General features: G+C 28.6%; 5 protein-coding genes across 12 annotated transcripts; 2 read left to right on the top strand and 3 right to left on the bottom strand.

Moving 5' to 3' along the window:
* Nucleotides 1-235: 235 nt before the first annotated feature.
* Spin (Protein spinster) lies at nucleotides 236-5,260 on the bottom strand. 2 transcript variants are annotated; one of them, XM_070313661.1, is made up of 11 exons: nucleotides 5,050-5,260; nucleotides 4,709-4,944; nucleotides 4,357-4,553; nucleotides 4,126-4,277; nucleotides 3,834-4,037; nucleotides 3,466-3,600; nucleotides 3,108-3,369; nucleotides 2,903-3,001; nucleotides 2,597-2,807; nucleotides 1,986-2,043; nucleotides 236-449 (listed from the first exon to the last, which is right to left on the bottom strand). In XM_070313661.1, the coding sequence occupies exons 2-11, from the start codon at nucleotides 4,908-4,910 to the stop codon at nucleotides 431-433; spliced, it is 1,539 nt and encodes a 512-aa protein (XP_070169762.1). In that variant the 5' UTR covers nucleotides 4,911-4,944; nucleotides 5,050-5,260; the 3' UTR covers nucleotides 236-430. The 2 variants fall into 2 exon arrangements, with proteins under 2 accessions (XP_070169762.1, XP_070169763.1); XM_070313662.1 differs by lacking the exon at nucleotides 1,986-2,043 and having other exon boundaries at nucleotides 237-449; nucleotides 5,050-5,259.
* LOC138943125 (lys-63-specific deubiquitinase BRCC36) lies at nucleotides 4,782-9,576 on the top strand. Of its 3 annotated transcripts, none has more exons than XM_070313666.1 (7): nucleotides 4,782-5,758; nucleotides 6,237-6,376; nucleotides 6,474-6,678; nucleotides 6,774-6,862; nucleotides 7,305-7,409; nucleotides 7,490-7,592; nucleotides 9,363-9,576. In XM_070313666.1, the coding sequence occupies exons 2-7, from the start codon at nucleotides 6,263-6,265 to the stop codon at nucleotides 9,392-9,394; spliced, it is 648 nt and encodes a 215-aa protein (XP_070169767.1). In that variant the 5' UTR covers nucleotides 4,782-5,758; nucleotides 6,237-6,262; the 3' UTR covers nucleotides 9,395-9,576. The 3 variants fall into 3 exon arrangements, with proteins under 3 accessions (XP_070169767.1, XP_070169765.1, XP_070169764.1); XM_070313664.1 differs by lacking the exon at nucleotides 9,363-9,576 and adding an exon at nucleotides 7,763-8,226 and having other exon boundaries at nucleotides 4,785-5,758; nucleotides 6,213-6,376; XM_070313663.1 differs by lacking the exon at nucleotides 9,363-9,576 and adding an exon at nucleotides 7,763-8,226 and having other exon boundaries at nucleotides 4,786-5,758.
* Ksr (kinase suppressor of ras) lies at nucleotides 9,112-14,833 on the bottom strand. 2 transcript variants are annotated; one of them, XM_070313659.1, is made up of 16 exons: nucleotides 14,463-14,833; nucleotides 13,617-13,748; nucleotides 13,317-13,464; nucleotides 12,962-13,222; nucleotides 12,610-12,778; nucleotides 12,264-12,463; nucleotides 11,917-12,180; nucleotides 11,646-11,770; nucleotides 11,431-11,554; nucleotides 11,154-11,365; nucleotides 10,874-11,050; nucleotides 10,599-10,784; nucleotides 10,262-10,395; nucleotides 10,020-10,157; nucleotides 9,619-9,748; nucleotides 9,112-9,504 (listed from the first exon to the last, which is right to left on the bottom strand). In XM_070313659.1, exons 1-16 carry the CDS (start codon nucleotides 14,604-14,606, stop codon nucleotides 9,352-9,354), a joined length of 2,697 nt encoding a protein of 898 aa, XP_070169760.1. In that variant the 5' UTR covers nucleotides 14,607-14,833; the 3' UTR covers nucleotides 9,112-9,351. The 2 variants fall into 2 exon arrangements, with proteins under 2 accessions (XP_070169760.1, XP_070169761.1); XM_070313660.1 differs by having other exon boundaries at nucleotides 9,113-9,504; nucleotides 13,617-13,761; nucleotides 14,463-14,551.
* A 1,025-nt stretch (nucleotides 14,834-15,858) lies between these two features.
* Nucleotides 15,859-22,825, top strand: LOC138943151 (ankyrin repeat domain-containing protein 13D). Of its 3 annotated transcripts, XM_070313706.1 has the most exons (14): nucleotides 15,859-16,077; nucleotides 17,408-17,543; nucleotides 17,653-17,777; nucleotides 18,052-18,097; nucleotides 18,273-18,416; nucleotides 18,575-18,646; nucleotides 19,051-19,231; nucleotides 19,312-19,537; nucleotides 19,640-19,768; nucleotides 19,848-19,998; nucleotides 20,077-20,238; nucleotides 20,956-21,056; nucleotides 21,183-21,271; nucleotides 21,619-22,825. In XM_070313706.1, the coding sequence occupies exons 1-14, from the start codon at nucleotides 15,979-15,981 to the stop codon at nucleotides 21,851-21,853; spliced, it is 1,896 nt and encodes a 631-aa protein (XP_070169807.1). In that variant the 5' UTR covers nucleotides 15,859-15,978; the 3' UTR covers nucleotides 21,854-22,825. The 3 variants fall into 3 exon arrangements, with proteins under 3 accessions (XP_070169807.1, XP_070169809.1, XP_070169808.1); XM_070313708.1 differs by lacking the exon at nucleotides 18,575-18,646 and having other exon boundaries at nucleotides 18,273-18,326; nucleotides 21,619-22,824; XM_070313707.1 differs by lacking the exon at nucleotides 18,575-18,646 and having other exon boundaries at nucleotides 21,619-22,824.
* A 24-nt stretch (nucleotides 22,826-22,849) lies between these two features.
* Mip40 (Myb-interacting protein 40) lies at nucleotides 22,850-25,101 on the bottom strand. Of its 2 annotated transcripts, none has more exons than XM_070313709.1 (8): nucleotides 24,930-25,101; nucleotides 24,768-24,836; nucleotides 24,425-24,543; nucleotides 24,173-24,311; nucleotides 23,885-24,088; nucleotides 23,556-23,739; nucleotides 23,234-23,382; nucleotides 22,850-23,144 (listed from the first exon to the last, which is right to left on the bottom strand). In XM_070313709.1, exons 3-8 carry the CDS (start codon nucleotides 24,516-24,518, stop codon nucleotides 23,123-23,125), a joined length of 792 nt encoding a protein of 263 aa, XP_070169810.1. In that variant the 5' UTR covers nucleotides 24,519-24,543; nucleotides 24,768-24,836; nucleotides 24,930-25,101; the 3' UTR covers nucleotides 22,850-23,122. The 2 variants fall into 2 exon arrangements, with proteins under 2 accessions (XP_070169810.1, XP_070169811.1); XM_070313710.1 differs by having other exon boundaries at nucleotides 22,852-23,144; nucleotides 24,425-24,500.
* Between the last annotated feature and the right edge of the window lie 101 nt (nucleotides 25,102-25,202).

The following is a 25,202-nucleotide window of genomic DNA, read 5'->3' as shown; positions in this document are numbered from 1 at the left end:
AAGCAGTGGTATCAACGCAGAGTACTAAAATAAAAATAATAACTCAATCATATATATTATATATGATATAAAAATATAATATGTATATATAAGTCGTGTATATTATATCATATGTATTAAGCATCACTTTTTTCATGTACTATGATTGTCCTTATATAATATAAATATATAAAAAAATAAATAAATGATTTTTAAATTTCGTCTTTTTGAAATGTTTAAATAAACATAAGTTATGTATAGAATAGTAGGTTGCTTTATTTATACAAAGGCTCAGATTCGATTAAATTGATTACCAATTAAATAAAAAAAAAAAAAAAAAAAAAAAAACAATGAAATCATGAAAATAAATTATGTACCAGATACACAGCACACTATCAGGTGAGGCCCAGTGATGATTTATAAATGCGTTGATTCAGCTTGCCCATTATTCTTAGTATCTAGAAATTTGTCTGCAAGAAAGATGTTTGTATGTTATATAACAATAACTACGTGCACATTCCATACTAGACCATGTACTGTCTACAATAAATTAAGCCCGTTTCTGAAAAATATTTCAATAATTTAATACCAAAATGTATAGAATAACGAAATTGGTAAATCTCTCTCTTTTCCATCAATTATTCGCTATATATTTAATATTTAATAATCATTAAAGTTACTGAAATATCAAAATATAAATGTATTGCAACTTATATTGTGAAAAATCTAATGCAAGAGAAAATTTAAAAATTCGACACATAATATATTTCAAATTTCAACTTTCAGATTTTAAATAAGAAAATTTTATACAAAATGTATTTTTATAAATATTATGATAACTTCTTATATATTTTACAGTAAAAAAGACTTCAGGATAAAGGACATTAGGTTTTATATCTTTTATAAAAGATATATGGTATGTAGAACGTCTCAATCATTCATATATAAATAGAAAAATTATAAAAATAAATGTAAAATAATAAAAAAATATAATTATTAGCTGTGTATGTAATAAGACAATTGCAATACAATAATTTTTATTATAGATATCAATAAATGCAATGATTCATGTATGGAACTATATATAAGAAGTGCATATTAAAAAAATAATAGAAAATATGGAAAGAGTTACATATAATACTGCAAAACGTCATATCAATCACGCGCGCGCATACGTTACAAATTTAATTATGTTATTTGTTAAATTAATATTCATATTAATATCTTTAATTTGCATTCCTTAACACGTTAAGCACCATTTTTAGTAGGTTAATATCACAAATATAAATAGGGATATTCATGATAAAATATTATTAATCCATCTTTTTCGTGGACATTATATATTTCTAATATTAAAGCAGATTTAATGTATAAATATATAAATGTTATTCCATTCTAAAAATGTTGGAACATAAAATAAAGATTTCAAACTGTGTGTAATAAATGATCACAAGATTAGTGATTACATGTAGAATACAATTTATTACATTAGTGAAAAAATTTATGTAAATAATCTTGAGTTTTAACAAGTTAAGCGCCACGATGTTAATTATATATAAAATTAAAAACGAAAATGATACATAAAGATGCAAAGAGCCATGTTTAGAAGTTTTTTATTGTTTCTAGAAAATAGAAGTTTTTATTGTTTCTAGAAATATAAAAATTTTTATACATTTAATAAATTTTGCTAATTATTAATTAACTCAATATATTTAATAATTTTGTTAATTAATGAAAATAAATGTAATGATATAAAAATAAAATATATAAATAAATAAAAATGTTCTTTCAGTTATGCTCTCTCTCTTTTTCTCTTTCTCTTTCTTGCAATCATATAGACTACTTCACGTATATATATATATTTTTTTTTTAATTAAATATTCGAAATATATTTTTTTTAAAACTAATTTTATATTTTTGATTATTGCACAATATATTTTAATATATAATAAATAAGAATTTTTGGCGCTTAACGTGTTAAATGATATGGCAATTTTGCATACTACCTTCTTTTTGATCCCAAAACTTGTGCTTGTAAGTCCAAAGTTGAGAACAATTCATGTACTGTATAAAAATAGAATGTTTTAGTAGAATTGCAAATTTTTATTTCACATTCCAACCAGATTATACTATATAGGGGTAATATACATTATGTATATTATGTATATGTATTTATTATATGTATGTGAATATATGTTAATTTATTAATACATCATCATTATATATGATAATGATATCAACAAGTAATACATTTTAGATTGCTCAATATTTCAATTATGTATATGTGTGTATTGCACTTACCGAATTATATTATGAATTGTATGTGTGAATATTCTGTCGTGATATTTTATTTAAAATAGTAATTATGTGTTTATAGATCAGCATTAAATATTTAAAAAAATTATCTTAGAAAAAATTACACTTGTGCTAATATGTTTTACAGATAAAAAGTAGTTTTATATGACATTTACATTGTTTTTAATATGGTGTATGTGTATGTGTCAAACATATATCAAGCTGTATTAGTAATAATTTCAATATGGACATGCAAAATAAAGTGCATTGTTTAAATATCACTTTTGTCCTAACTAGTGTTAAGTCACAATCTTTTACTTACCTGCAATAGCAAGATCGACCAATGCTTTATCTTTTTGTATATGTAATGCTGTCAAGAAGAAAAACAGAGCACCAATTACTTCTACAAACATTGTAAGAAACATTGCATATTGTAGACTACGAAACTCGATGATGTTTTGATTGTCATGAACAGCAGATTGTCCTCCTATACCTAAATCTGGTAAGAGAGTGGACTTTAATCCTTCTGATATCTGAAACAAAAATAAAAAATTACGTGTCTATAATATATATTAATGAATCTAATAGTTTAATTTTTAATTAATAATGTGAAATTATTTCTACATACAAGTCCAATAAGATAGGGACTTCCTGCATCTCCAAGAGCATGTGCTATAAGTATTTGGAATGCCTCTGCCGTAGATCTTCTTGTAGGAATTACTACATACTGTAAAAAATATAATGTATATAAAAGATCTATTAAATTATTTATTAAAATATAACTAGAATAATAGAAAAAACAATTTATTTTTTTTTTTTTTTCAAGTTCTTACCAACAACATATCTGCTACGATGGACCAATTCAAATTTAAAGACAATTGACCAAAGAATATTAATATGTAACAGAGAGTAGAGTTTGTATTGGCAGTAATCATAGCAAAGAATAATAAAGGAGCGCTTATTAGAAGACCTATAGCGCATATTAGAGGATCAGCTTGTTGCCAATAGGTTCGTAATTTTTGTGCTATAGTAGAACCTAATGGTACACCTATTAAACCAGATGCCATACCAATTAATCCAAACTTATATGCGACGCTGAAACATTAAGATATATTTATGTAGTATTTTTAAAACACTCTTGTTATATATCAATTTTCTATAAACACATTATTACAATGAATTTTAACGTACTCATCTGCATTGATATTCACATCATAAGGAAGTAATTTAAAACCATATTGTAGATACGTTGGTGCCCACCATGCCAGAGCACCAGTGACAAATGCCACACAAGTAAATCCTGCAGTAGACAGCATAAAGCTTGGACTAAAAAAATATATATTATACATTAATATAACAAATTTAATATTAACTATAAATTATGATAAATTAATATAGAATTTGTTCTGTTTTATCTGAACAGTTAATGATAGAACAATTGATAGAGCAATTGACATAATATAAATCATTGCTTTATAATAGGAAAATATTAGTGAACAAAAAGACCAATGATAATTAATTATAGTTCTCTAATAACAAAAATATATACAGCTAATTACTTTTTTAATAACTCCTTAATGTCATACGACCATGTGGTAGTTGTCAAATGAACGCCGCCTTCTCGCTCACCTCTAATAGGATCTCTGACTACAGTAAGTAACAGCAGAATCGCTACAATACCTAATATGGGAGTAATGCGTAACCCCCATTGCCAATTACCAGCGATACGAGCTGTTTCACCTCCTATAATATATCCCAAACCACTAGAATAAAAAATTTATGTACACATAAATATATATGCACAGAATTACATAATATATATGCCTTAATTAAAATATATAACCAATGTACCTTCCAACTGGAATAGCGAAGTAAAATAGGGCAAGCATTTTGGAACGAACATCTTTCACAAATAAATCACTAATTATTGTTGGTGCAATTGTAGAATAACTCGCTTCTCCTATACCAACAAGAGCTCTAAAGAATAGGAACCATCCAAAACTCTGAAAATAAATTAAAAGTATAATATATAAAGTATTGCCTTATATGAAATTCATTTTATATAGAAAAAATTGTATTTACCTTCATATATGAACCAATAAATGTCGTTAAGCACCATAGGAATACACCACCGCTCATTATCAATTTTCTACTATAGCGATCTCCCAGATATCCAAATAATGGTGCGAACACCATGTAACTTAAGATAAATGCAGTTTGTAATAGTCCAGACAAATCGTTACCAATATCAAAGTCCTTCTTGATGTCAGTCAGTACCCCTACAACAAAAGATTATGACTTTGCTTGCAAATATATATTATAAATATAATATATGTATCGAAAAAAGTAACATTATATACACGTTTATACAATAATTTCATTAAATAACAAAATTTCTTCATTAATCCAAATGAGTTCGTAAGGCAAGACTCACCGGCGACCGTAAAACGATCCATATAATTTATAAGATTTACGAAACAGAGAACGACGACTGTGATCCAGTCACTCGCGCTGATTGATCTCAATTCCGAAGGCATCGTTTCTTTTACGCGCGTCTCCCTCGAGTTATCGTCCCGATCTACATTTACCATACGATACTTGGTTTCCGTGGTAATTGACGCTTTATCGTCTACCATGACGCGACAAAATCCTTGGCATTCCCGTCCTTATCTGCGTCACGAATAATATATAATTTGCAAGTTTTCAAATTATTTAACGATAACTGATAGTATTCATAACACTCGGCATAACCTCGCATAAACTTATTGACGTTACCTTGCTGTAAGATGACAAAAAACTGATCACAGACATCTTTCGAGCATCACACCACGCGCATCACACCACCTTTAATTGAACTCCAAAGTGGGATCGAAAGCAATCAGAAATATATACGAGGTATACATATGTGTGCATCTATACGAGTACACGTATACACATTATACACTGGATGTGAGCTAAATATTCTCCATTCTTGTGTGTGTCGCACGTAATAATAAAATATATATATATATATATATACATGAAACGCCGCTGCGGCAAATTGCGACAGCGTATAACTATTACGTATATATCTAGCGATGCAAACGACAGATAAAATCGGTGGAATTGAATTAATAAGCATTGATTTATCAACAAGAGAGTTCTTATTCATTACATCCCGCACATAGCAGATACGAAGCCGTTTTGTTTATCCGCGAAAGAAAAGAATTCGCTTTTGAAGACTCGCACTTTTCGAATTCGCTTTTAGCGAACGATAAAAGAAAATTAGTTTCGTTCACAAATTTGTTATAAATTGCTGATTAATCGCGACTCAACGCCGCGCGCTAAATAACTGCACTAAATAATTAAGTTAAGACAGACGCGATTATTTTTGGCGAGAGTCAAACCAAAACGAAGAAGATCTAAAAATTTATTGAATCGAGAAAACCATTCTCTCGACGGAGGGGAAATTTCTATCGACTTCACAGAGTATCAGTGTGAACAGGTAAAGTACATATACTTAATATACGTTTAATAATATTAATTCAAAAATGGAATAAAAGAATGACTCTCAAAAAATATGTATTCAATAATTCAGTATTAAAAAAGTAGCCGATATATGGGCGTCAATTTAGAAGAGAGGTTATGCTTCCTTAATAAATCAGTTTTGTATATACATATATACGTGAGATATTTAATGTTAGATTTTTCTATTGTGAAAGAGGATAATTTATAGAATTCAAATGAAATCTTTAATTTATCATTCGTCATTGTTTTGAAATTATATTGTTTTACCTCATTAACCTAATAAAGTGTCTGTAATATAAAATCAAATATTTTTGCAAAATTTGTATATATATATATATATATATATATATGTATATTTTTTATATAAAGTAAATATGTGTGTGTGTGTGTATTAAATGTAATAGTTAAATTTTGTAATTGCAAACTTATAGTTTGCATCTGTATTATTTTCGCAGGATTTATATATACCTTTATATAAACAATGGATGATTCTCGATTGCAAAAAGTGGAGCTGCAAACAGACGTCTATATGGTGTGTTTGCAACATGCTTTATCAACAGAAAACTTTGAAGTGATGGGTTTACTCATCGGCAATGTATGTTGGATTTTTTAACATTTTATACTAAATGTTTTTTTTTCTCAAACTTTTTTAATTAATGAGACAAGTAGAGCATTAATCACTCATGTTTTAGTTTGCATGTGGAATAGCAAAAATATCAGCTGTTATCATTTTACGACGTCTGGACAAAAAGAAAGACAGGGTAGAAATTTCTTCCGAGCAATTACTGAAAGCTGCTGCTGAAGCCGAGCGATTAACAGATGAATTAAATCGACCTATGCGTGTTCTCGGATGGTATCACTCACATCCACATATTACAGTTTGTCCGTCACATGTCGGTGTGTATTTAAAATATTTCTTTTGTGAAAATGTTTAATATAATTTACATATAAAAAAAAATTCTTACATTACATTCATTATTTTTATTTTGTAGATGTCAGAACTCAGGCTACTTATCAAACAATGGATCACAGTTTTGTAGGCTTAATATTTTCAGTATTTTCAGAGGTGAAAGAATCAAAGGTATATATACTTTTCTTATTTTAATATTTGCATCAACATATATAAAACATACACATTGCGATTTAAATGGCCCATATTGCTGGAAAAGAAATTCATCTAATTTTATTTAATAATCAATTGTTGGGCGATATTTTAGAATTTATATGTATATATATATATATATATATATATATATATATATATATATATATATATATATATATGTATACATGATAAATGGTAAGAGAAAAATTTATATATATATATAAACATTTAAAAATTCTAAAATATCGCCCAATTATTTATAATATAACAATTGACTATTAAATAAAATTAGATGAATTTCTTTTCCAGCAATATGGGCCATTTAAATCGCCATGTGTATGTTTTATATATGTTGATGCAAATATTAAGATAATATAATGATAAATGATGTATAATAGTGATTTTTTTCGTTTTATAGGAACATGAGATCTTCTTAAATTGCTTTCAATCAGATAATGGTGAAGCTACAGAAATACCATTAGAGATAGTACATACTCCAGATATTTCGGATAGATGTTTGAGAGTAAGATTTTATTTCTTTGTAAAATTTAGAGCGTGCTAAAAAAAACTGTGTCTTCTACCTGAAAATAAATATTATTGCAGACAATGACAGACCTGTCAAAAATTTTGGTACAAGAAGAAGGAGATATGGCTGAAGCCTGTAAAGATCATCCAGATGTCCTTGCCAGTATTCATAATAATGCTGGTACGTACCATTCTGTTTATTTTATATTAAAATAGAAAATATATATATTGTAGTAAAAAGGATAGTGTGTGTTTAGATTAATAAATAATTTATTTAAATAACAACTTTTATCTGATATTTACGAAAGTAAGAGTAACAAATCAAGGAATATAAACAATTTTCCTTTACAGTCAGAACACGGGCGTTGGTTCACATAACAGATATTATTACAAAGCCTTTGGTACAAACATTTGAAAAGAGAATAGCATTGAATAAATTGCGTGCTACGCATCTTAAAAGACAATTACAAGAGTTACAGAAAATATGTAACGGATAAAAAATTTTTAAAAAGAGAAAGTATATATATGATATAAGAGAGTTTAAATCTCTTGTGATATAAATAACAATTTATTTATGAGTATGAATAATCTGTTCATCAACAAATTATGTTAAGTAATAAAAATAAGATTTCAAATAAAGATACAAGTATTTACTAAACTGAAAATATAGTTATATATTTGAATAGTTTGATATTAATGTTAATAGATTTAAGGAACTGTGTGTGACAATCGACATAATTTTTTTTAAGTTACTATTAAAATAAGATAAATTTTTTTCGCTATTAAAAGCAGTACAATATATCAATAAACGTTTCATTGTATACAATGTATATATTTTCTGGTTATTTCTATTTCTTTACTTATTTAAACAACTAATAAATATGTATCGTTATAATTAGTATTAATAAAATATAATACTAAATAAAGAAAAAATACATCGATAACAAATAAAACTATCTATAAATATATGAATATACATATATACAAAAAATTTATATATATTGTAAAACAGTTCTTCCAGCTTGTAGCTTCTTTCTGAGAATGGTAATAAAAAAATTTAGAAAACCATTTAAAAAATTCAGAAACAAAAATCCATACACACAAACAGTACTACTAAGAAATATTTAGATATTTTTTTTATGTCTATAATGATTAATTTATTGAAACTAATGTCCAAGATTTCTGCAGAGAGAGATTTTGAAATGCATCATAAATATGAAAGAAATATTTGGGACAAATGATTTCAATGTACACTATGGTTTAAATAATGTAGAATTATAGAATTATATATTATTTTTTTATATATTTAAGAGCAAAATTATTATATTATTACTAAATTTAAAGACGTTTATCTGACAATTCTCTCCTGTCTATATATATAAATATATTTTATTGAGAATAGTGTTATTAGGCGATAGATAATTTATTTAAAATAAATTATCTATCGCCTAATAACACTATTCTCAATAAAATATATTTACAATATTACCTGAGAAAAAATAAAGAGTTGAACCTATATTTCTTAAAACGTGCACTGAAGAACTATCTCATAGAATACATAGATGAAAAGTTTGTTGAAAATTATGTATTTGTTAACAAGTCTGTAAAATTTTTAGAAATTTTAGTGATATATAGATTTACATACATTTAACTATAAATTATATATATAAATGTGTATACTCTTCTAGACTTCTTTTTTTAATATTGTGACTCTATTCATAATAAAAGATACATATTTAATTTGAAACAATTTATTAACAATCTCAATTATTAACATCAATATTCTTTCATTGCACATTTTAATAAATTAATAATACAAACGAGAAGAAACCCTTTCAGTGACTTTTATTTTACTCTTCACGAACAAAGATCTGGCAATAATTGCACAGTTCTATATTTACACTACAAGAACAACAGCGTATTTAAATAGACTTAAATATTCAAAACACAGATTCTGCAGAACGAGAAAGATGTATAGGATGAGAGGGACTACGTGCTAACCTTTTGCGAGGCAGCTTTTCGAGTGTAGTTAATAGCTTTGCAAAATCAGGACGTTTCTCTGCATGGTATGACCAACAATGCATCAAAATGTCCTAAAAAAAGATTATAAAATTTCTACAATTTTTATAAATAGTGCACAGAATTTGTAACATAATGATACTTAATTCTGTAATATACAGATATACACATTTTAAACATGTATGTACCTTTACATCACGAGAAGCTTGCAAATTTGCTAAAGGTTGCTTCATTCCTTTCCCCACTTGCCAAATAATAGCTTCAGGAGGTTGACCTTTAAATGGCCATTCACCACATAATAATTCATACCAGACAGTCCTATCAGAAAATATATTTTTAAGTAATCTTATTGTTATTGCTTTATATTTACACAACTGCTATATTTTTGCTATATAATATACCCATTATAATATATTTTTCTAAATTAAAAACTTGTTAGTTACAAAATAAAATATATGATTACACTAATGAATATTTTATCACAAATAAGGGGCACCAGAAATGTTTAAATATATTGTTTCAAAATTTTCAAAGCATATATATATTCAGAATAGTATAATTAAATATCGTAAAAAGAAAATATACTAACCCAAATGCATAAACATCAGAAGCAGCTGTAAATGGTAACTCTTCCTGATCTCGGTTTTGTTGCGGTCTCAGTCGTCGAACAATCTCAGGTGCTAAGTAACATAACCAACCTGGTGGTATATTCAGTCCATTTCCTTTCCTGAATATATATATATGAAATGAGCTTGTATTTCAAAGCAGCATAACGTAAAAGTATAGCTTATCTAGTAAGAATAAATTTTATTCTACAAGATATAAATTTACCTATTTCCGTAGCACAACTTTGTAACACTGAACAGACCAAAGTCTGTTATTACAACTTTTCCATTTTCTAAAAATATATTTTTGCTCTTAAGATCCTTGTGTACTATACCACGGGCATGAAGATATCCCATACCCTATAAGATAAAATTAATGCTTGAATATATTATATAATAACGAAAGAATTATTATTATTATTATTATTAATTAAATTTTGTTACATATATTTACATATTTTTAATATCCCTTTAATATTATATTTATTCAAATGCTAGCATAATTATGTGCATAAAAATAAATATATAATAATCTAAAAAATGCTCATATAAATAATATGTACCTGAGAAATCTGTTGAGCTATAATAGTAGTTTTATTCGTATTAAATTTGTCTTTTCGTAAGTGAATATGAGTATAAAGTGTCATGCCTTTACTCATACTAGTCACTATAGCTAATCGAGGAGGTTTCATACAAGCTCCCATAAATAAAACTAGATTTTCATGTCGTGTTTTTCGGAATGTGCCTACCTATAATAAGATAAAATATTTCCGATCATTACCAATTTCCGAATTTAATTGTAACTGGTAAATATATATATTTATTTATATTTTCTTACCTCTAATTTGAATGCTTCTAATATCTTATCATTGTCTAAATAATAATCCATATTTATGACTTTAATTGCAACATCTCCATGCCAATTGCCTCTATATACTGTACCAAATCTTCCCGTTCCGATTGCTTCTCCAATCTTTAATTCATCATATGGAATGTCCCATTCTCGCATCGACAACTGCGATCAAAAAAATATACAAGATATAAAATAAAATTTATTCATATTAGACATCTCATATTTTTGCCATGATTCCCTTTTTGGTAAAAAGCAATACACATACACTATTCTGTCGAGGCCAACGACTTATGTCCCCAGGTATTTCGCTATCGGAAACTTGAGAATCCTGAGAATCAACTCTAACCGGTGTCCTTTCTGAATCTGTACTGACGCTACCAGATCCGGAAACGCTTACTGTTCTATCACTATCACTTGACATAGTCGTACCTTCAAATCTGTGCATTTCGTGTGTCACTCCTTTTTCATTCAGTACATCTGGAAGCAAAATAAGTAACGCGTTCGATTTAAAGCCACAAACTATAAATGCTTTTTTTCTTTACCTGGAAAATGGAACTGTTGTTTGACAGGCGCCTGTGGAGTCTGGCTAGTATTGGCAGGTAGCAATGCTGGACTAGAAGGCGTTGAGCTGTTACAGCTCGAGGTATTTGAACTAGAATCTGCATTCTAAATATAAATAATAGAAATAATATAAATTATCTTTATGAAAATTTATTTGAAAAATAAAAATAATAAAAAATTAGTTATAAATTGTAACCTGAAAAGATATATTCATAGAAGGATGTGCATGTGACCGTCTTCGATCTTTTTTTAACAAATTTGGATTATGATGATTCGGAGATGTTATTCCAGGCTTGTTTAATATGGGGGAAGCATTCGTACCTAAAAAAATTTATTTTTTATAACTTAGTATATATCATATATATCAAATATCTTTTTTAAAAATCCGTTATAGTGCAAAGAAAAAAGTGAAAGGAAATTGGCGCTTTTACAATTAGCATTATTAAAGTTGCAAAGTTTGTACATACCATCACCTTGTACAGTTCGTTTAAACTCGTTAAAGAGTTCCTGAGGTAGGCCACATGAGGGGGGTACTTTGGATTCACATTCTCGGTGACACTTATATTTACATTCCTTGCATTTTAAAATAGTGCCCCATCCCATCTGCTTTTCACAGTAATCACATGTTGCCATCATGTTAAAAGTTTTGTTAAAGCGATGAGCAATTATATGACCCATGGTACGAGTCACTGTTGGAGTACGTGGAGATTTTGGCACTTGGAGACTTGTTACTAAAAATAAAAGAAAAGAAAATATTACATTAATTTATTCTATTTGATATAATATTAAAAACTAGAGTTTTTCTTTCATGTACCTGTTCCCTTAAAATTGTTATCATCACTTTCTGGATTAGTGTAAGGTGGGGATCTAATAGGGCTATTACTGTTTGGCAAGAGACTCTCTGATTTCATAAAGTCTATCGTACTACAGTATGAACTTGGTTCTGTTGGTAGACGATTTCTTCTTTTTATAGTGGAATCACTTTTTTTTCCTACAGAAGAGTCGTTTCCAGAACTAGAAGTATAAAATAATATATTAAAATATTTAATTGACAGATATTTTTAATTAAATTAGGTCTATAAAATGTGTATTTAATCACAAAATGAGAAGAATATATAATATTAAATTAATACAAAATAGATTATATAGGAAAGTATTACCTAGATGATGTATCATCATTATCAAGCTGTATATTCTCAAGACGATTTGCTAATTGTGATTCATGAGATTTTGACTTAGTTAATGGAAACACTTCAGGTTGTGATATGCTACTTTGCACACCAATCTGATGCTTCTTGCATGGAGGAGGAGTTGTTGGAAATTTAGTTCCTATAAATAAAACAACTTTATTGTACAGTGGATATAAGTTGCCTATATTTCAAATTAGATGCTAAGTACACTAGATGTCAGGAATGCTTTCCACATTTAATAAAAATTAGATATATTTGAAAACAAAATATGTGGATGGTTCAAATATACTCCAAATGCTTAACTTTAAAATTTCATATTTACCATATTTTTGCCTTTGCGATAAAGGGGTACAGGGAGGACTAGTTGACATCAAAGATATTACAGAAGAAGCTTGTGCCAATATATTACTGTTGAGATTATTGTTATTATGATACGGAATGCTGTCTTCTGATGGAACAGAACTTCGTGTAATGCGAGATCGAATGGGCCTAGGAGAGGCTCGCGTGCGTAAATGATGTCTATCCCAAGAATCCCAATATAAATTCATATCACTATTCTCCATATCTCCTCTTATAAGAACATCTGACAAAGCATATGATATTCAAAATATATAATATTCTATTCATTTTTGTACAAAAAAATATATATCTTTCTTCTAAAACAAATATCTATTTACCTGTATATCGCCGTAAATTATGTAATGCTCTGCAGAGTCTACGATGTTCTTCCTCACGACGCACATTATTTTCACCTAGCATGCTGCTCAATTCATGTTCAGATTTCTCTTTCAGGGCCTCAAGAGAACAGGCTTTGTTACAGACCATCTAAAATTATTATAATTAGTATTAAGAAGAAAAATTATCTATAATTAACTTGATTTTTAAATTGAGAGATGTAAAGTAAAAGTTTACACATACACTAAACTGTATAACAAATGAATCGTAAAGAGTCTGCTCATATATCTATATATTATTACCTGAATCGATTCCTGGGTGAGACCAACTACCCGTAACCATTGTTGTAACGACGGATATTGCCTCATCTCTGCCAGATCATTCAATTTGGCTTTTGTCACAAGTTGTTTAGAGTATAATTTTATCAATTTCCCCTACAAATAATATCTAAATATAGATGGATTTTACTCTCTGTGTCACAGCCATTGTCACATAGACTATAAATATTATCAATTCGAAAAAAGTTATATAGTATTATTTATATATACATATTTGTTTATCTTAATGTCATAAATTTTGTTGAAGTTTTTTATTTTGATATAGTTATCAGTTAATTATAATACATCAAGATAAGCATACGATATTCAAACATAAAGTGCTATATTGTACACAGTACAAATTTGCCTATATAAATTATTATTATTTTTTTTTTCTCATATTGTAAGGACTTCCAGACTATATATGCCATAAATCTTATTATATTGTAAACCCAGAAAAATTTTAGACGAATTCCTAATATATTATCTGTTTTTCGATAAAAAAAGGAATTATGATAAAGACATGATGTCATAATGAAGTAACATCACAAATTTCGAATTTCTCAATTGTAGATTGCAAAAATAGCAGACGAACATTTTCAAAAACTAGATACAGCATATCTTAAAGCGCGATGAGGTGAAATTAAATTTTCGCGAATTCTCTGAAAAAGATCATCTAGAAATTCGCCAGGTATAAACGATAGGGTACAAGTTGTTGACAATCAACACGTCGCGATACATCAACAGAGAGCGCCGGGAGGGGAATCGCGATGACGATTATCGGGCGGCAATCGGGTCCTGATTTTCGCGAATCGCCGATGCCCTCGTTACCTCGAGCGTCCTTATCTCCTGCTGGGTGAGCTCCGCGCTGGTGGAGCATTGGGTCCGCAGGCCCTCGAGTCGTTCGGCGCAGACGTCGATCATAGACTGCACGTCCTTCAGGGCACGTCGTATCTCCTCCTCGCCGTCCGCCATTCCTCGCGCGCAACGCTCGACCTGAAAACCGCGCGGATCCTCACGCGGGAGGGACGGGTCCCTTTTTATTTCACGGGCATAACTGGCCGGCCACCAAGCCTGGCTCCTACAGTCAGAACGCGACGTTATCACTGCTGCTCCTCCGCGTAACCAAACCACTTATCAACATTGACAACCATCTTGGCCGCCTCTATCGGTGACGTCAATCGGTGCTACCCGGCGATCCGGGAGCTCGGCGCGTTCATTCGTGTAACTTCACTCATAAGTGTTCGTAAAGGCAATCTTTTCCAGTTCTTCTTGTAAATTGCTGTCCTCCTCCACCTCCCCCCTCTGTCTAGGAGGGCAAAAATATTTTTTCTTATTGCAAAACGTGGCCTATGAATATAGATATACACATGTGATATTTAATTTTAAATATTTATCTCATGATTATTATGCGTATAATTACGTAATTTCGTGTTCTCTAAAATAAAATAAAGCTTTAAAATAATATGTATATATATATATACTTTTTTGATAGATTTTATATAAATATATAAATTTTTATTGTAAAAATTTGTCGGAACAATTTTGCGATATATAATGCACTGTATGATGCACTCTTTTTGTAAAATAATTTTTTTTCACGGAAATATTAGCCAAATTTTGCAGATCGGCGTTCTTGTGAAAATAAGTCTAGGCTTTCTGTGAAATGAATAAATTTACAAAACGTCCGCAACATACGTTGGCATTACGAACAAAAAAAAAAGAAAAAAAAGGGAAAAATTTTTACCGTTGAAATACTGCTGCTATCAATCTTTTACATATCACGTAAAATGATTAGAAATACGAGAGCTATACTTTTCTCTCGCTTTCTTATATATGATTATTCTCGTGCTTAATCTCCAGATCTCTCGAACACGCGTATTTATCTCATTCTAAAAACAAAAAATGACATCTAAAAAAAAAATTCTAAAATTAAATCGCAATACTTGGAGCCGATTTTACAGCCAAAATCTCTATAAATATTACTTGAATATTTGAATTTGGGTTGTGTTCGAAGATCTACTCGTCGGGGTAGAGTAGCATATTAAAATGACCAATCAGAACGAAAAGAAGCCAAGATATCTTATCCTGATAGGTCAATCGAGTGCAACTCAATCCGATAAGTAGATTCTTGAATGCAATTCTAAACTATTGAAATTCAATGTCTCTGACGTACGCGTCATTGACGTGTCTCTCTTTGAAACACCACGTATTCAATGACCGATACTTCTTTCACCTAATGTCATGTCATGTATTCCGCTGTCAAAATTTCGTATCGCGTGCACGACTCGTAGTATTTGTTACAATAAACATTGTTGTATGTTAATGTTAGTCAGATCTCGTAGAAATGGTGAATATAGATACTGTACGAAAGAATTATCCATTACACTGGCTCGTTTGGCATAACAGCCATGTAGAACTCGACAAGGAACTATCTGCGAATCAGGTTTGCATCAAACTTGCCATTTAATTACAACTCGTCTCATTTGACATTTCGATTCTTCACGAACCGTACGGAGACTGCATGACACGTGATTAACGAAATATGTAATTTAATTGTGTTTACCGACCGTGATTTATATTTTCGTATATGTATTCCATATTAACAGTTCAATTATCAGCGATAACGAATTTTTCTTGGCGCAATTATATCTTACAACAAGCGATAATTGCATAATTGTTCAATGTAGATGGTGGTGTGATGGATATTATTATTATATATATATATATATATTCGTCTATTAGCAATTTGAACAATGTATTTGTCACTTCAAAATATTGTACTTTATTTAGTGCATTCTTTTTACATATTATTTATCGAAATTGATGTCACAACAATTTAAAAATAACTTTTCTATATGAATCTATCAGCTGATCACGATAATTATAGCTCTCTGTGAAGTATACAATATAAATGTCAAGCTATCTCAGATATTATTTTTATATACTATGTTTGTGACACTTTGTTTATGTATAATCTTATTTTTTTGTATATTATAACTAAATTAACATTCTTATTTTATACATAAACATCAATAGCTTTAATATAAATATAGTTTTATTTGAATGGCAGCATGCAAATCAAATATTATAATGATTACATGTTATAAAAAGTATCATCAGTGTTAATAAAAATAAAGATTATTTTTATTAACTCTGCTTATAATCTTTTTGAAATAAATAAATTATATATAGATAGGATAAGATATATAAGATTAAGATAAGATTAAAAGCTCATATTTATAATAAGTGACTTATAGAAATAACATCATCAAATATAAATTTATAATATGACAAAGTATATATATTTATGTAACGCTTTGCACAATATATTATCATGTCTTTGAAAAATTTTAAATTTATAATTATATTTTTTGAATTTATAATTATATATAATTGGTTCAAGTTTGTATAGTGTATTTTATATTAATAGAAATGTCTGAAGCCTTTCATAAAAAGGAGGAAACCTTAGATATGTAGAGATTTGTGGCTCTTGATATTACATTACTGAAGCACAATCAGACAATCTGTTGTACTTGATAAATTAATGATAATTTATGGTACTTATTTATATCATTTTAATTTCTTATAACATTAACAAAAAATATGCTAAAAAAACTAGAAATATATATATATATATATAATATTACTATAATAATTATTTTAGGTAATATAATAAATATATTCAAGATACACATGTCAATTTGTCCTTTCTGTTAACTACATCGATGTAACATGAAATGTTAATTACATGAAAACATTTAAATGTTTTCTAGCACGATATAGAAAAACATGACAATCGAGGAAGGACACCACTAATGTTAGCAGTAACTTTAGGTCATGCAGATTCTGCTGTAGTTCTATTACAACATGAAGCCAATGTTAATACAGAGAATACTCAGGGATGGAGTGGTAATATGCTTTTATCTATTTATAATAAAACATTTGAATTTCGACAAATTTATATTTACTGTCATTAGAGAATATATATAAATAATCAGTTTAATTTGCTTCAAAACAGTGGTCCAAGAAGCGGTGGGTACAGGGAATCCTGAATTGCTACAGTTGGTGCTTGCTAGGAGAGATTACCAGAGATATTGTAATCGAATTGCTGGTATACCAGAATTACTTCACAAACTTAAACAGGTCAGTCATCGTATAATTATAATTTAACTTAATAATAAAATATATATTGTTGGAATTTAATATGTATCCATTTCTTACAAATATGACTTTTTCTTTGGCCATTGAAAGACTATTTACTAACAATAAGACTAAAGAATCCTTTTCTACAAGTTCTGTTAGCTAATATTAACTTATGTGTTTCTTGTATAGATTATTATTTAAGAACTGATAATATTGACTTCCTTTTATTCTTGATTGATAATTTGATAGTCCTAATAACAGAAATCTTTTTTAGGCACCTGATTTTTATGTTGAAATGAAGTGGGAGTTTACAAGTTGGGGTGAGAAACAAATGATTTAATAATATTGGTTTTTATGACTGTAATATTCAAAATCTGCTGTATTATTGGTTAATTTAATTAATCCATAACTTGAATTTAACACTTCAATTTTAATATATATTTTGATCTTCTTTAATAACATATGTGTTTAACTGCTGTTATTTTTGTTGACCAGTTCCTCTTGCATCACGGATGTGTCCAAGTGATACCTACAAAGTTTACAAACAAGGTAGTAATGTGAGGATAGATACTACTTTGTTAGGCTTTGATCATGCAAATTGGCAACGCGGCAATCGTAGCTATGTTTTTAAAGGACAAAGTAAGCATATAAATATTTTTAATAGATACTGTAATATTGCCAACTGTGCATGATTAGTTTATAAGTTTATTTTTTCTTCTAAATTGCAATTGATTATTATATTTTGGAAATGCCACAATTTTATTTGTTTGTTACTAAGTTCTATGTGTTAACGCAAGCTGCATCAAATCCACCTATGGCAATTAGATGTGAACGCAGTTATGTGTTCAGTGTGGGTGGTCATAACACAGGTGATATGATTCTAACATTTAATTTAGGCATTGTATAATATGTAGAATTTTAGTAAAAACAAAAATATTAATTTGTCGAATTTTAGTAAAAACATAAAGATATTAATATGCATAAACACAGGAGGTTTTCCTTTAATATAAACATTATATAATTTTTCTTATCTCTCTTGTTTTTTCTCATTTTATTTTATGAATTTATATTGATTATAATCTAATAAATTCATAATTAAATAATATAATATACAATATATATTATTTTTGTATCAAACATGGTTTTTTTTCTTTTATATGATATAACATTAATATGGATTCTTCTCTTCTTAAAACTGAATATTTATGAATCACACATTCATATAGTATGTAATATAAATACAATCTAAGAAATTTATATGATATTTTTATAGATGATGGAGCAACAATGATGGAAGTAGATCATGAAACAAAAAAAGTTTATGTCGAACATATGAAACTTATAGGAGATGATAATATACAATTGATGGAACCATCTGAAGAAGGGGTTATAGCTCGGCTTACTAATCCTATAGTTACGACATACATAGACACAGATAAAATTAGTTTTGAACGGTATAATTATCATTGTAATAGTTATAACGATACCTCTGTATTTCAAAATTATTTTAAATATTATTTATGTTAAATTATAGCAATAAAGCAGGTTTATGGGGATGGCGTTCCGATAAGAGCGAAGTAATAAATGGTCACGAATGCAAAGTTTTTAGCGCGAGCAATGTGGAATTAATAACTAAAACTCGATTGGAACACTTATCCGAAACAGATAAAGCAAGAGCTCGAGCACCGAGGACACCTTTACAATCATTTCTTGGTATTGCAGAACAGCAACAGGAGAGTTGCAGTACTACCATTACCAGTGTAAACTTCTCAATAATATTTAATCAGTAATTTTATATATATATATATATATATATATATATATATATAACAAATATATTTTTATCAAGTTATATATTTCAGGAAGAATTTAATAACATAGGTAATCCCTCTAACATAACTATTGAGGAATACTTTGATCCAGCTGTTGATTTAAATGGGAGAGATATAGGTCGACCAAAAGAAATTAATACAAAAATTCAAAAATTTAAGGTATTATAAATTGATATAAAAATCTATTATATATTACATTATATTATACATTATAATTTAAAGAGTTTTTTATTTTTAGGCAACTTTATGGTTGAGCGAGGATTATCCATTAAGTCTTCAAGAACAAATTATGCCAATTGTAGATTTGATGGCTATATCTAGTTCACATTTTGCAAAATTGAAAGATTTTATCCAAATGCAACTTCCATCTGGTTTTCCTGTTAAAATTGGTAAGATCTTAATTCATTATATGATAGATATCATGCAGTATCAACTGTACATATACTAATAATCGAATCTTTTTCCAGAAATTCCACTGTTTCACATACTTAATGCAAGAATCACATTTGGAAATATATTTGGTTTGGATCAAGAAGTACCGCATGTGGGCCATTTGCAAGAAACTAATCGTGTAACTTGTTTAGTCGACGATATTTGTTTCGAGGCGCCTAGTGGATACGCAAAATTGGGTAAAATTTTTGTTTAATGCTATCGACGAGATATCATTACAGACCGGTGGTCTTATGGGATTTAATGTGACTGGAAAAAAACTCGCTGAACGTTATTTGAGTTCATTCAGATATTGTTTTATTGTCGAAAATGTATAGATCTTTTATGTAACTGTTTAAAGAACAACAAAGTAAACATTTAAAAATTTTTTTTTGTAAAATTATTGTTTTATTATTGACAATGCAAAGATTTACTTATCTACAGTAATGCGAGTGGCGAGTTTCTTCCAGTAATATACTAAATCCCATAAGATCATCGGTCTTTAATGATATTCTGTCGGTGTTTTCAATAATAAAACAATAACTGGATGAACTAAAATAATCATATGAATTAAATAATTTGTGTAATTATCTTTGACGTAGTCAAATGGCCAGTAATGTCAACGTACTTCAATTACCTTCGAGCCTACCGGGCCCACTTGATAGATTGCGTTCGGAAACATCACCCGAGTATGCACACGAGTGTCGTTCTATCTTTGTTCAACTTTTAGTAAATAATAAAGATAAAACGACGCTGTGTGTGCACACAGATGATGTTTCCAAACGTAGCCATAGTCACAAAAATTTACTCAGGGCTGACGGTCTTTAATAGTATTTCGTCAGTATTAATGCATATATGCATATGTTCTATATATAATATATCCATTTGTGTTTAATGGATATTACTTTTGAATATAGGTGCAGAAGTCAGGACACAATTCAGTATTGAAGAAGAAGACGATTTGTTGCAGTTTGCTATTCAGCAAAGTCTTCTAGAAGCTGGCAGTGAACGTGATGAGGTATCGTTTTTTGTTGTTGCTCTATACATTTGTATTGCTTTATATAATTCTCAAAATTTTCTTGTATCTATAATATATATGATATATAGATCCCTTATTTTTTTACACGAATATTATTTTACACAGGTTGATATATGGGAAGCATTAAGAGCGCAAAAACCATCTAGACCAACTACACCTAATATGACCACAGAGGAAGAAAGGCAACTTCAAAGGTATGCAATAAACACATACTAAAGAGAATGTTATCAAGAAATGTGTTATGTTTTTAATAAACGTTAGCATTGAGAAAATATATTTTATTATTAATTTTGTGCATGCATTTTTTTGTGCTACAATTAATGTTTAGACAGGTGGGTTATTTTATTGTAAATATTAATTCCAGGTAAATTATTCAGCAGGTTTATTCACATTGTAACTAATATAAATTGCATTGATTAAACCTTAAATTATAAAATATTTTTAAAATTATTATTTTGAAATCCTGGAAAGAATTGCATCATAAGTTTCATCATAAAAATATTGAATTATGTTTAAATAACTTAATCTTTTTTTTATACAGAGCGATTCAGGCTAGCTTGGTGTTATATCAAGAAACAGCTGGATCTGCTGAAGGTACTACAAATTCAGCGAGTATAAATAAAAATGAAGATAGTGACTCTCTTGAAGGTACAGCAGAACAGTTGAGATTAGCATTAAAACTTTCCGAGCAACAACAAATAGAAGAGGAGCAACGGCGATTGTTAGAAGAAGAAACCTTTCGCCAAGTGCTAGAACTATCTTTGACAGACAAATAAACTTCCAAAGTGTGTGTGCAATAGTGATAAAAACAAATTTATTACAGTATACTTCCAGAAATGTGAAAAATCTTCCAGTCTCATCTTGAGGCTGTACGAAAAATCATTTCCTATACAATTTATAGATTGCAAAGTGCATTAAGGAATAATAATGTTGCTTACGATGAACATTTGTTATTGGAGTATAATAGTTGATGCAGGTCAAAAAATGAAAATAATATAGTAATAGTTATCAAGTGAATAATTTAAATTATGTTATTTATTTCTTAGCTACATTTTTATATAAAACGAAATGAAATTTTTAATGAAACCTAAACATTTTAATAAGTACATAGGGAAGTCTTGAAAATTACGATTGCTCTTAAAAAAAAAAAAAAAATACAGTCACAATTGACAAACAATCAAACAGTGTTTGTGTAAATCCTATTAACTGAAAGTAAATAATGTAAGTCCACGACTGTTAATATCTATAATAAAAGGCATGTAATTCTCAAGCCTTCAAGAATTATTCGTCTGGTCCTTTCTCCTCAATTTTAATCTCTATTTCTATGAATTTACAAATGCACACACAGTAATAATTGCAATTAGGATAATACAGAAAAATAACCAACATCTTTAATCAAATCAAACATTTTTACGAAAATCCTTTTTCATATCTACAATAATAATTGTATGTAATATTTCAATACAATAATATATATATAATGAACTATTAGGAATTACACATAAGCATTTATCAATGTGTGTTCATCCCCTTCCAAAGTTTTATGCAAAAAATTAATTGAGCATGCAAGAGAGATTTTATGTATAGCATAAATTAACGATGTATTATTTATATTTGAGATAAGTAAATTTTATTTTTGTATGTTATTTGATTGATGCATTATATTAGAGGATTATGTATGTACACATAAGCTCTTTATAAAACATGGTGTTTTAAAGACAAAAATTGATTATTATATATTGCGTTTATTTTTATTAAAAGAATAAACTTACAAGTATTACAATGTCGTTTTGTATTAAAGTGAGAAATCAATATTTAGTAATGTTTTTAAAACATGATTACAACTTCTGGACATTATAAATAAAAATTGCATTCATATAAGACATGTATAAATATAACCCCATTTTATGCATTCACTTACCAATGAAATTATGTAGAAAAATAAGACAAATAAGAAATTATTCCTTGATGACATAATAAAAATGATCAGAAACGTAATTATCAGTGATGCAAGAACTGGCAGTCATTGGACTGCCATATCTCTGCTATTCAAACTCTGCTTGCGCCCTGAAGTAATTAAAGTTAGTAACATCACTATAATTTATTAAAGAAAAATCGTTTCTCTCTTACATTAGTAAACAAATTTGTATACAAACTTTGTAAAAATGGTGCTAAGTATAGTAGCACTCTGTATATAACGTTGTTCATTTTTATGTGCTTGCTGATGCCATTTTTTGCGAATAGTATTCCACCGTATAGTATGCTCTTTCATTAATTGTTCCCGTGATTTGAGAGTTTGTCCTTCCTGTAGTTATGTTACATGCAATTTGTGTCCATTAAAATATATGAGTAACAGAAAATATATGTAATATAGATACATCTTTCTTATTTTAAAAATTTTAATACAATTTATATATGTATACTGTCTTGATATTAAAAAATTTGAACTTTATGCATTTGTCGAAATTGTTGACTCACATAATCTAAGTTTAAGTCATCTTTCTCTCCGAATATAGGAGATGGAATGCGATTTCTTGGTATGGCCTCCTCACGAGGCAATGGAGTTGGCAAATAATGGACATCATTTAGCTCTCCATTAGCATCAATTAAATTATTTGTTATATTAATTTCATTAACTATTTCTGGACTTGGGCTACGCACTCTATATATATGAATAAATATATTTATTTTAATTTTGTATAGGAATATAAAATTATGTACACAAAGAGAGAGAGAGAGAGAGAGAGATAAAAACTTAAAGGCAAATATAAATAAATACATAAGCAAATCTATATCATTTTACTTACTTAGGAACCAAATTAGGATTCCTTGGTTGATTGGCCATCCAAGCACGACATATAGGATAAAGTGGTGTGTCTTCTCGAAATTGAGCTAAATCAACACTGCGATCAAATAGTTTCATCACATATGTATGATGAAATGCTGTATCAGTCTGTACTTGTCGACGACGTCTGACTTTTCGCGGTTGTTGGAGATTAATGGATTTTGTCCTGTGTATTGTAATTACCAAAAAGTTAATGATTCTGAATATAGAGATAATTTTATGTTGTACAACAAGATGGTTTGAACTTTACATCTTTCTCATTGAATGTTTATAATCCTGAGGAGAACTTTCTTCGCCTGAGTCTGCTGATGAACCTGTGTCACTATGTTGTAATAATTCTCGAAGAGCACCTTTCAAACGATCTCTCGCTACCAAGACATCACTATCTCCTATATAAACATAATCCAAGCTATATATATAACTCAACAACATAAACAATTATTCATTTTTAATAGCTTGTACTTTTTCTCAAGGTTATTACTATACTTTCAAGCATTATTACCTATTTCATCTTTTATTTCCACTTTTATCCGCCCTGGCATTATTGGCGGGGGTTGAATATTTCTTTTCTTCCCCATCTGATTACCACATATCATCAAAGTTTGAAGTTAATATATCAATCTTAATAAAAATTTATTTAAATATAATGCAATATATAATACGAGCTATTAAAATAATTTCTAGTATAGCATTGATTTATTCTAGCAATTAATTAATAATAAATTTTATCACAATATGTATAGTATAAAATTTATATCCTATATGTTATAAATAAAAAAAAAAATAATATATTATTCAAAGTACAGACTAGAACAATTATTTAAAGACAATTAAGCTATACATACATTAGATTTAAATTAATCAGCTTTTGGAGTCAGTCATCCAAATATTGAGATACATTTTTTCTCGTATACCTATAATAAATTATATGAAATATTACCAAAATAATATACAATATATCAGACAAATAGAAAGCATTATAAATTAAATCAACTTTTGATTCTTACTTATTCTTTCTTTCCTTTTTTTTAGAGTGTACTTCAATCTATAATGTTTATGTTGATAGCAGTTAATCGTGTTCAGAAAACACACATCTCGATTGCACCAGAGATAATTTCTTCTCTTTCTGCTTTTTGGCACCGAGCCTGAGGTAATCTGGCCCACACATCACACAGCATGTAGTTCCGCTGGCTCTAAAATGGATCTAGATGTCGCTACTGTACCAGCTAGAAAAAGTTTCTTATGAAAAACGGCAGTACTCTGCGTTGATACCACTGCTT

Source organism: Polyergus mexicanus, unplaced genomic scaffold (genome assembly GCF_030449975.1).
Source record: "Polyergus mexicanus isolate NDT 795.1 unplaced genomic scaffold, iyPolMexi1.0 SCAF_25, whole genome shotgun sequence".
Lineage (NCBI taxonomy): Eukaryota > Metazoa > Arthropoda > Insecta > Hymenoptera > Formicidae > Polyergus > Polyergus mexicanus.
The sequence above is the reverse complement of the archived record's forward strand: the minus strand, read 5'-3'. Positions and strand labels throughout refer to the sequence as shown.